An 11,983-nucleotide genomic window follows, 5' to 3' on the forward strand; every position below is an offset into this window, starting at 1 on the left:
AAGAAAGAAAGAAAGAAAGAAGGAAAGAAAGAAAGAAAGAAAGAAAGAAAGAAAGAAAGAAAGAAAGAAAGAAAGAAAGAAAGAAATCTTCGGTTCGATCCCTGGTATTGCATGTAGTGTCAGCCGCAGAACCTGGCATGGTGGCATATGCCTGTAATCCCAGCACTGGGGAGGCCAAGACAGGAGAATCATGTAGTGAGACCCTGGACCAAATGAATGAATGAATGAATGAATATTTAAAAAAAATAAACTGCATTCTTCATTATGTTACATACATACCTATATATCAGGTGCTATAATATATTAAGAAGAGCTTTGTAATACTCAGTACACTCTTGTGGCTTAAAACTTTCTTTATGCTGTTTGAAATCAGCTTGTCATAGTTGCTCAACAAATACTCATTGAATTATGACACTAATTTCATTTCAGTTTATCTTTTATGTCAGCACCAATAATTCGCTTTAGTAACAATTTCCTATCCAGACCCGTAAAGCTACATTCATGCGATGAGTATGTTTTTAGCCCTGCTGGGTAACATACTGCCCTGGGACTGCAATAATAAAGAAACCCTCTCTGCCCTCCCTGTTCTTGGGAGCTTATGGCTCATACAGGCCAGCAGGCAGAAATGAATTTGCACACTTGACTCGCTAATGTGAGATGAAAGACTCACGGGATTTTGTCACACAGAAGACCCTAAGCCACCTTTACACAATCAGTACAAAGATCACTTCTTGTTGGGGAAAATGTGCAGCAGACAGCTGTGACTGTACGGTTCTTGTCTTGTTCTGAAGGCCTAGCACTATTTAGTCCCTACTGTCCCAAATGCTTTGGATCTAGAAATTCATAATAAACATTTATTAGGCAAATTTATTCAAATAATATGCACATATATCATACAAGTGTAAGACAGCTTAAAATCTGCAAATTGGCTTGTTCATCTTTGGTCCGTACATTAGCATTATACTTTAACTGATTTTTTTTTTTCCTTAACTAATTGGAACAGTCTCCTTCAGGTATTGTACAGTAGTAGGTCAGAAGGGTTTTAAATTAGATTTTGGAGCATAATTTTAAGAGTCTAACTTACTTCACCAGTGTTAACACGCATTATCTTTTTTGTTGGCTGTAGTGCCTCAGTAATGTGCTAAATGCTAAGACCTCGCCATAGGTACCACTGCCTTTTGCTGGCGATTGGAGGCTATGGGTGGGTGGATGGATATTGCTGCGGGGTGTAAGTGTCCTCCCCACTTGTAGGCGTGCTGACTTGTAGCCTTTTGCTTGGTTGGGTACACAGTGATAATCTGAACTTCATTTTTCTTAATTTTATTTTAAAGAGTAAAGACAAATAGCAAAGGCAAAGACAGAACCAGAGTAACAAACAACAACACATATGGTACAGAAGTTCAAAACAAGAATAAAACTTTAACAATGGTTGCTGTATTATGTACTTTCATCCTCAAATCTGTTGTTTAGATTAATAGATACCGGTATGCAAGATTGGTCAAATAGACATTAACCCTTACTTTCAATAAACCTTAATTTTTTGTCATTTTTTAAACTTTTGATTTATTTTTTAAATTTATTTTAAAGAAAATTTACTAATTGATAAGACATTAGAAATGGCACATTTAGAAGATCAAGATGGGAGTTATTCATGTGTGGTTTTTATATTGTACTTCACTGTCTTTGATATAATTGCTCAGATTATAGATATTAGCACATAGAGTTAGTCTAAGTGAAAATTTTAAACATTAACTACTTTCAAAACACTGATGGAAATGTAGTACTACAATCTTCTCAGCTATCCTGAACATATACTCCCATGATTTCCCCCTTACTTTTTTTCCTATCTTTTTTCCTTTCCTTCATCTTTATTGTTTACTCCCCATGTTCAGTTTCTTTTCACTGTACTATATCTATTATACTTTTCCGATTTTATTTATAATTATTATGCAGATTTAATGTAATCCCTATCAAAATACCATCAACCTACCTCACAGATCTAGAGAAAACATTCCTAAAATTTATTTGGAATCAGAAAAGACCTAGAATAGCAAAGGCAACCCTGGCCAACAAAGGCAAGATGGGAGGCATTATAATCCCTGACTTGAAATTACACTACAAAGCTACTGTAATAAAATCTGAACTTCTTCATTTTTTTCCCTCTCCAGATTTTAAATAACCTCAATCTGGTCATTAAACCTGGAGAAATGACGGCTCTGGTAGGATCGAGTGGAGCTGGGAAAAGCACAGCACTGCAGCTCATCCAGAGGTTCTACGACCCCTGTGGAGGCATGGTGTGTGTTTTCCAGAAACTCCCAGCACCTTGGGGTGGGGGAACCCAAATGGCTGATTGACGGGACAGACCCTTGCATGGTGGCAGACCAGTGGATGGCCAGGCCAGTTCATTTGCTGAGTAATCACCGAAGGTGCAGATGTGTTTGAACTGGTACTGCTACTTCTTCGGCGAACTACCTATTCTATTTCTTCTTATTTTCATAGTGTAGCAAAATCACTATTTCTTCCTTTTGCAGTCAAAACAGAAAATAACCCTGATTACTGTTATGAAAAGTTGTTTTTAAAGAAAATTTATATATAATTTCAGAAGCAATCGTTTAATTTTCTTATTATTATTTGAATACATGTAGACTCATGAAACTAAGGAAATAAATACTAATAATTCTCATAAAATTATTCTTATTTGCATTGCGAGCCCCTTCCTCCAAGCACATATGCCCGTTTCTCAGATGAGAAAGCGAAGAGTCAGAAAGACTGAGACCTTTCAACTAGGTCATTCCACTAGGTCATGACCAGGCTGGAATTTGAACGTAGGTACATGATGCCAACACACGCGCTCTTTATCTCAAAAGCATTTCTGTGAGCATCTCCTTGGTCCTTTGAGATGGACTTGTTTTGACTGTAAATTAATGACTTCTCTGCAGTGAGTTCTCAGTCAGGCATACAATGTTCCGCTGATATGGGAAGCATCATGGGATTTTCTTTTTTTTGTGGCCATTTCCTTTTCAGCTGGTATTCTTACTGCATAACACTAAAATATTTCCTTAGTTTCATTCTTACTGCATAATAACACTTTGAATATTTTTTAAAATTGTGATTTTTCTGTCAGATTTTTATATTTTTCCTATAGTGATTTTTGTTTCTTTCCTATAACATCTCCAACTGCTTTTTTAAAAAAATTAACTTTTATTCATTTTAACGAGAAAAAAGATAAAATAGCAATGAAACAGTTTCAAAACAGTTTAGTAGGACAGTTACAATAATTAATACACTGCATATTGTTGTCTTCGTAGTAATTATTCATCCAACTGCTTTTGAACAACAAAGTGTTGTTTGATGAATCTGATCAGAATTAAGATTTACTATAAAGCATATATGTAAGATAAGTGCCATTCCCATTTTATTTTATTTTATTTATTTATTTATTTCAAAATGTTACAGGCCTCATTGTCACCACTGTAAATATTTACTATGATGAAAGCATGACCTGTGTCTCAATTTTAGCTACATTGACCAATTCTGGACACCAATCAACAGTCATTCCCATTTTATTCCTTTTTTTTTTTTTTGGGTGGCCTGCTTAGCCTGCCTTGGGGGTGGGGCTGGCGCAGCATGTGGTGCCAGGGATCAAACTACAGTCCCTGCTCTTGCCTAAGCAGGTGCTTTAGACCACTGAGCTATCTCGCTGGCCCCATTTATCCCATTTTTGATGTTCCTTTTTGGTCACCAGTCAAGAGATAATGAAAGTTCAAAGTAATAATACATTCAAAGTATGGTGAGTGACTGGTTACTATTCACTGAGGAACTCAAAATGCATCCATTTTTGAGTCAACAGCATTCAATCGAGACCTTTGCATCATGTGTGTTTCAGCAACGACATGTCCCATAGCTAAGCTGAATTTCAGCTACCTGGTGTTGCCTTCGTATAAGCAGCCACACTTCAAGAGGAACTGCTTGCCCCAACGTCGTCCAGCTCTACCTTTTCTCTCCAGTGGCTGCGTGCCACCTGGTGTTCTGACTCAGGGCCCTGCAGGGTTTCCAGCTGCTTGACACTGTTCCCTTGCTCTCTAGGTGACTCTGGATGGCCACGACATTCGCTCTCTTAACATCCAGTGGCTGAGAGATCAGATTGGGATTGTGGAGCAAGAGCCTGCTCTGTTCTCCACCACGATTGCAGAGAACATCCGTTATGGCAGGAAAGATGCAACAATGGAAGACATCATCCGCGCTGCCAAGGACGCCAACGCCTACAACTTCATCATGGACTTGCCGCAGGTACCCTGGCTGCATTCCAGCAGGAAACCCTGATGCCATCAAGCAAAACCAAGTCACACAATGACACATGCTTCTTTTCTATTGAATCCTGAACCATTATGTTCTTAATATCATGCTTTACTTTCCCGGTTGGAAATGTACTGTGAGTTTTCTCTTTGTTCTACAGATATGTTGTTTTTATGTTTAAAACCTACCAAGTTAAGGAAATTCCTGTTAAAAATCTTTCTTTAATTTTAGATATAGGGGGCTGGGGAGATAGCTCAGTGGAATAAGTGCTTGCCTGGCAAGCGCAAGGTCCTGAGTTGGGTCCCTGGTACCACCAAAAAATTTAATTTTAGATATAATTTCCTTATTCCATTTAGTAAATATGTGTCCAAATTTGTCATGTGGTAATGCTTGGACAATACTTTTTTTTTTGGTGGTCCCAGGGATCGAACTCAGGACACTGCACTTGCCAGGCAAGTACTTATTCTACTGAGCTATTTCCCCAGGCCCTTGGATGATACTCTTGATGCCTAACATTATCATTACTGTTTTGGTTGTCTTGTGCTTGGACAACCTAAGTACCATGTTTCAGAACTGCAGCTCACATATTCAAAAACAGTTCCTCATATATATTCATTCTACATAACTATTACTTGGATTTTGCATTGAAGTTCTGCTAAATTAAAGAAGGATTATTGATAGGTAATATATATTTTTTCCAGGCAGTGTTCTAGCATTTTACTTCTGTCAACTCATTTAGCCCTTATAACTATGCTTATAATAATGGAAAAAGTATTATTTCCATTTACAGATGGAAGACTAGGGTTCTTAGGAGTCAATAACTTGCTCAAAATGATACACATAGGCAGGAAAAACAAGATTCACACCAGCGTTCTGGCTTCAGACTCAGTGGTCGAACATGTCCTATTCAGATTCTACATTACCTTATGAATAGGATTGCAGGTAGGAGTACACCATTGTCTAATGGCTAGAGAAAAAGCTTTAGCATTACACTGCCTCAATATCAAACCCATTTTCTCTACTCACCAGCTCTATGAACTTCCATAAAGTTACTGTGCCCCTTCATGTCCCAGCCTTCCTTATTTATTGGTTGAATATAGCAGCAATAGCTGTCTCCTGTGGTATCTGTGAGGAGTAAATGAGATAACATATGTAAAATTTCAGCGCCATCCATTACATGAGGTAGGCACTCAATTCATGGAAGCTGATATTAAGGAAGGGGCCAGCCAAATAGCTCAGCAGTTAAAGTGCCTGCAAGCAAGCTCAGGGGCCAGGGATTCGATCTCCAGGCCTGCCATGCCGGCCCCGCCCCCAGGGCGCACTGAGATGGTGATTGCGACTGGGCATGGTGTCGCACGCCTGTAATCTCAGCACTTGGGAAGCTGTAAACAGGAGAATCCTACAAGTCTGATCTAGTAGTGAGACCCTGAACAACCTGTAGATGCTTTCCTAAAAATACAGGAAAAAAAAAATTAAGGAAGATAAGAATTGGAGCTGGCCATGGTGGCACACACCTGTAATCCCAGCACTCTGGGAGGCTGAAACAGGAAGATTATAAGATCCATCAGGCTGGACAACTTAATGATTTTGAGTACCTATTTCAACTTAAAAAAGGGGCTGGGTACATAGCCCAGTGTGATGAGCCTGAGATTCAAACTGTATTACCAAAAAGAAAGATATGTCTAACTACTGGAATTGGTTAAATTCCAATGTATTTTTTGGGGCATGAGAAGTACTCACCCATTTGCTGTCCATGATGATTTTTATTTTGTATTGTTGTATTTTTTTGTCAGCTCAGCCCACCCTGCAGGCGGAGCTGGTGTGGCATGTGGAGCCCGGGATTGAACTTCGGTCCCCTATGCCTGCCTAAACTTGCCTAAACAGGCACTGTAGAATGCTGAGCTATCTTGTTGGCCCCCATGGTGATTTTTAAAAAGCTAGTTTATTCTTCCATTCACAATATGAAAACACTCTCATATTATAGTTTGCTATGGGTTTCCTGCAGAAAAGAAACAAAGACTTGAAATCTTTTAAGATGGATTTTCAAGACTGATCAATTTCTAGTTTGGTTGAACAATTTTATCTAAAGAGCTAAAGGGGAACATTTACATAGTTCAGTATACCCTGGAATAAAGCATAAGTCAATTTCCTTGTCTCACACGCAACTATTGATTAGCCCGTAGCCTGTTTGGAGATGGAGTCTTTCTTTCATTGGAAGTTGAACCTGTGAAAATTCATGGTTGAACAGGAAATTACAAACACTGTTATCCTGGATTACTGCCAGGAATCATCATCCGCTCCCGTTGACTGCTATCCTTTTCCCCATAGCAATTTGACACCCCTGTTGGAGAAGGGGGAAGCCAGATGAGTGGTGGCCAAAAACAAAGGATAGCCATCGCCAGAGCGCTTGTGCGAAAGCCCAAGATCCTCCTGTTGGACATGGCCACCTCAGCGTTGGACAATGAGAGCGAAGCCATGGTCCAAGAAGCACTGAGTAAGGTTTGTGGAGAGTCTGAGTTCCTCGTATGGGTCCAGGTGGAGATGCTTGGCGTTCTGCTGAATAGGCCTCTCCCTGGGCAGGGCTGATGTTACACGGGTCTGTGCCTTCAGTGTGATCACTGAGAAAATATTGACTGGCCACCATGTTCTTCATGTTTTCTAGGAGAAAGTTATGATTTGCTTCCAAAAGCTGCACCTGTAAAATTTAAACTCTTCTTATGAGTAACATGATTTCCTGTTAAGTTTTCCTTTCTTAAACTTGTTGATTAATAGCAGCAGCAGACTAATGGGATTGTGACGCCATTTATGGCTACAAGAAACTGACCTTTTCAGATGTCTGCATAGCAGTCTCTGTAAGGATCCTCTCAGGAACCAAGGCACTGACTTATTTGAGGATTCTAGAAGATCCAGTGACCAAGGTCAGCTGTGTCTCGAGTCTTGTCTAACAGTGCCCCGTGTTACTCCCAGATTCAGCATGGGTACACAGTGGTCTCGATTGCCCACCGCCTATCCACAGTGAGAGCGGCAGATGTTATCATCGGTTTTGAACATGGCACAGCCGTGGAAAGAGGCACCCATGAAGAGTTGTTGGAAAGGAAAGGTGTTTACTTCACTTTAGTGACCTTGCAGAGTCGTGGAGATCAAGCCCTCACTGGAAATGATGTAAAGGGTAAGTGCCTTTCCCCTTTTGCTTGTCCAGTCTATTAAATAGTTACTATATGTAGTGCTTTAGATTTTTTGTGCATATATATGCTATCTTCTCTTTTCTGGATACCCCTGGCAGGATTATATGAATGATAAAGGCAACAACTGAAGCTCACAGGTCAAATTATTTTAGGTCCAGAGAGCTAAAAGCAGAGTGTTCTGATTTTCTATTCTGCTCCTTTTTCTCTTTGCAAACAGGAGACACTTCCTAGCACGTGTCCTGCATAGTGCAGCAGTCTCATCCCTATTGGATGAATTAATTTATCAATGACTTAAACGCTTGACACTTATTTTCAAATGCAGACACATGCTTCAGGCCCTCGTGCACCTTCTGAATTTTCAGATTCTGTGGTTGCCCCAAGATAAATTAAGTAGCCACTCCAACCTTTCTCCACCATTTCACATTTGCACAAGTGAGCTATATTAGGCATAGCTACTGTATGTCTTTTAACCCATGAGTTATTCTGAATAGACTTTCTTTAGTGATTTTATCATTTTTGTCATTTCTGCTTGGCTTCCTTACATTTTTTATGACTAATGCTAAAAGATTTCTATTTCTGCAGAGGTAAAAGGATACGGTATGGTTCAAAAGATTCAGTCTAATTACCTTGCAAGTTTTCTTAGAAGGCTCTGGATGAATGTCGTTTTATTTATTGAAGTAAAGTTGGTAAAGAATCAGACATAAGAATTAAATTTTAGGCAAGCATAGCAAACACTGGAATATGGTCCTTTTACTGTATACACTGATAAATGGCTTGCTGCATGTTGAACAGAAAATGACATATATGAAGATGACATACCGAAGACCTTCAGCAGAGGGAGCTACCAGGACAGTCTAAGGTAAGCTCAAGCAGTGGGCACATTTTAATCTTCAAATATTCTTAGGAGCTCTTTGTAGCTATGACCCTTAAGGAAAGCCCTAAGCAGAACCCCTGTCTTGTGTAGTAAGCATATGCAAATGACTACTTCATTGTGGCATTTATGTTTCCCATTCATGGGTTTTTTTGTTTGACTTTGGTTTTTTAGCCACATTTTGGGTAGAGTCATGATTGGGGATTATGGTTATAATCAGGTATTTTTGGTGGTTTTTTTTTTTTTTCCAGTATTGGGAATCGATCAAACTCAGGACCTTGGGTTTACCAGGCAGGCACGTATGCCTGTGAGCTATATCCCCAGCCCCCAAATTGAGTGTTTTTTAAGAATATAGTTTTATTAGTGCATATTAAAGCTATAAAATATTGGGTTTCAATATGTATAATATATTTTGACCATATCTACCTGCTTACCCTCACTTTATACTCTGCTTCTCCTCCTCTTATTAGCATCCTCTTGCCTAATAATCCCACAGTGTCTCATCTACACTTATGTTACCTTTTAAAAATTCCAAACATTGGGGCTGGTGAGATAGCTCAGTGGACTAAGAGCCTGCTTAAACAAGTGCAGGGAACAGGTTCAATCCCCCGTACCACATGCTGCACTGGCCCTGCCCATGGGCTCACTGAGCCGGCCACTGAGTCCAGGTGTGGTGATGCATGCCTGTAATCCCAGCGCTGGGGAGGCTGAAAACAGGAGGATCACAATGAGTCTGGGCTGCATAGTGAGACCCTGTACCAAATACATAAAATTTTTTTAAAAATAAAAAAGAAATTCCATGTATTGGGAAAAGCATGTCATACTCGTCATTTTAAGTCTAGCTTATTTCATTAACATTGGCCTGGGGAGGTAGCTCAGTGGTAGAGCACTTGCTCAGAATATTGCTAGGCACAGAGTCCAATCCCAAGTACCACAAAAACAAAATTCTGTCATGTGTGGTGGCACACACCTGTGATCCCAGCACTTGGGAGGAGGATCACTGAGTCTGAGGCCAGCCTGGACTACACAGCGAGCTCAAGGCCTGGCACTACCTAGCAAGACCCTGTCTCAAAGAAACAAAACAAAAAACATTGAATATGACGATCTTCTATTCCATCTACAAAATATTGTCTATTGAGCTCAGAAAGGGTTTTTTAAAAAACTCCATGCTTAGTCCCTTCCCAACCACAGCTAAGCAATCCATGCAACACTGTCTCTTATGGAAGCTGCATTCACACCTTTAGCTGTGTTCTTCAGGGTATGGAGAAGCCACTGAGTTACAAACACATCTGCACCTACAGTGACTGTCTGAGACCAAATCATTCTTAACTAGGTATCTTGGTTTCTTTTCTCTCTTGTCACTGAGACAAAATACTCAGTGCCCAAAATTGGGGAAGGAAAGGTTCATTTTCGTGAGTGGTGGTTGCAGTCCATATCGCCTGGCTCCAAGGCAGGGTGGCGTGGCACATGGCAGAGGGGCAGCAGGTCATGGCAGCAGCAGGTAGCAAAGGCAGCAAGGGCACAAAGCGGGGGAGCAAGCCTCTTTTCCTTCTTTATACTGTAAGCAGGCTATCTGGCCTAGGGTGGGTGTAGCGCTCACACCATCTCCCTGCCCTCCTCTTGCACAGGCTGAGGATGTTCACAAAGCGAGGATCTTGGCACCTTGCTGAGTCACTAAATTAAAGTTCTTTTGGGGGAGGTGCAAGGAATCAAACTCAGGGCCTCTGGCTTGCCAGGTAGGTATTGTGCAGCTGAACTATACCCCCAGCCCACTTAGTTAAACTTCTAAACTTTTCAAGTTGACACAATGTGTGAACCACGACATTAGATTAAAAAAAAAAAAAAAGCATTAGTTTTTAAAGAGAATTTCTCTAAATGAAGTATTTTCCTCCAGATTAAATGTAGGTGTTCACTCTGAAACCATATTTTTTTTCATGCTGGTTTAAGAGTTTCACTTTAAAAAGTCTCTGTAATGTTAAAAATCTGTGTATTAAGAATTCTAAAAAGAAAAAGAATTCTAGGGCTCAGTGTTGTAGCACAGTAGTGGTAGAGCACCTGCCTAGTACATGCATAGCCCCCAGTTCAATACCCATCTGTCCAGGAGTATTTGTCTGTATTCATAAGTTTGTCTAGATTTGGAGACCACTGGGCGGGGACCACTGGGCGGGGCCACTGAGTGGGGACCACTGGGCAGGGACCACTGGCATTTAATGGCTGGCATGTCTCTGTCTCTCCCCTTGACATCCTTATGGCAAGGAGCATAGAATGAATGTAAATGATTGTTCGAGATGGCTGATCGTTTATGGAGAAGGGGTTATAAAGACTTTAACATTTGACGAACAACTCCAAGGAGTCAAAACAGACTTATTCATTTTTAACACTTAAAGCATAGTTCACTGAGAAACTCCTGTCCTTATTTTCAAAAGTAAATAGGTATTTCAGGTCCTAGGGTATTTTTTCTTTTTTTTTTAGAAATCTAAATTCTTAGATTAAATTTATTTATTTTTCTTTTGAGAACAAGTCTACTGGGAAATTTTAAAGAAGTACTAGTTTTTATTAAATTTGTAAAATAAGGCGACAGCTTTAAGTACTTTTACTTCTACAAAGTAAAAGCTATAAAATTACCAAAATCACTGTTCAAGTTCTATAGGCATCTGGCAGTATGTTTAATTTCAAGTAAAATTTTGACCCCTAAGGATACATGTGACTGTCTTCTCAAGAAGGCCAGATGAGGACACAGGTGCAGGCCCTTCCTGACGCTTGTGCTGGCCTGACCCCCTCGGTGGAAGGTACCAGGGAAGCCATGGGAGCGGCCCATCTCAGGCCCTAGAGCAGTGGGCAAGGGGCTCCTCATGGCCTGGCTGTCTCTCTGCGCTGCCTTTCTGCGCTGCCTCTCTGGGTGCGGCTCTGAGAAGGAAACTTCCCTCCTCCAGAGCCTTTATCATTGGCTCCCTCATTGGAAACTCGACTTGCAGGTGGTTGAAAAAAGCTTCTCCCATCTTGCCTTGAAGGGAAAGAATTGGGTCACATAACCAAATAACCCAAAGTTACCCTGGCACCAGGTGAGGCCAAAGCTTCAGTACGTGCGAGTTAGGTGGCTTTCTTCCCTTCCTTCCTTGTTTTCTAGGAAGGATTTCTCTTTGAGAATCTCAATGTAACTTTTAGTAGCTCCCAGTGCTGTGACTTTCAGGTTAATCTAGAGCAGAATGGAAGTCTCTTTCCCAGGAATCTCAGTGGAAAATAAAATCTAAGCCATGTGGGCATGGTTATATGTCAGTATAATTCTGGCATCCTGGGAGGCTGAGGTAGGAGGATAAGCCTAGCCTGGGCAATTTAGCAATTTAGCAAAACCCTTGCTCAAGAAAAATAAAATAAAATAAAATAAAAAGGATTGGGGATATTTCTCAGTTCAAAGGTCATGGGTTCAATCTGAAGTATCACCAGAATAAAATAAAGCCAGAGCTTGTTGTGCACCAAGTATACTTGACAAATAATCCTGCTGTCTCTTGTCTCTGCTTGTCTTTGCTGTTTTCTCCACCAAAGATTTCCTGTCCTCTGGACTCGAAACACCCAGATATTACTTCACTCCTCCAGGAAGCCTTTCCCAGTAACAACTGCCAAACATTTCTTT

The 11,983-nt window shown here is 40.4% G+C and overlaps 1 protein-coding gene and 1 non-coding gene across 6 annotated transcripts in view; one reads left to right on the forward strand and one right to left on the reverse strand.

Annotated features, from left to right (window-relative positions):
• LOC101562876 (bile salt export pump) overlaps nt 1–11,141 on the forward strand; it is a 67,875-nt gene extending 56,734 nt beyond the window's left edge. For 3 of the 5 annotated variants that reach the window (XM_023719102.1, XM_023719103.1, XM_023719106.1), the window contains 6 exons: nt 2,169–2,294; nt 4,087–4,290; nt 6,625–6,795; nt 7,264–7,465; nt 8,274–8,340; nt 9,527–9,611. In XM_023719102.1, the coding sequence (XP_023574870.1) occupies nt 2,169–2,294; nt 4,087–4,290; nt 6,625–6,795; nt 7,264–7,465; nt 8,274–8,340; nt 9,527–9,596 (840 nt within the window). In that variant the 3' untranslated portion in view covers nt 9,597–9,611. Of the gene's footprint in view, nt 1–2,168; nt 2,295–4,086; nt 4,291–6,624; nt 6,796–7,263; nt 7,466–8,273; nt 8,341–9,526; nt 9,612–11,072 lie in introns of those variants that run through there. The other 2 variants (XM_023719104.1, XM_023719105.1) reach the window with 2 other exon arrangements.
• On the reverse strand, nt 3,446–3,571 carry LOC111817662. The gene has a single exon (XR_002821804.1). It is a non-coding gene; the product is annotated as a small nucleolar RNA SNORA1 (small nucleolar RNA).
• Nucleotides 11,142–11,983: the final 842 nt, after the last annotated feature.

This window comes from Octodon degus, unplaced genomic scaffold (assembly GCF_000260255.1).
Source record: "Octodon degus isolate 3935 unplaced genomic scaffold, OctDeg1.0 scaffold00065, whole genome shotgun sequence".
NCBI lineage: Eukaryota > Metazoa > Chordata > Mammalia > Rodentia > Octodontidae > Octodon > Octodon degus.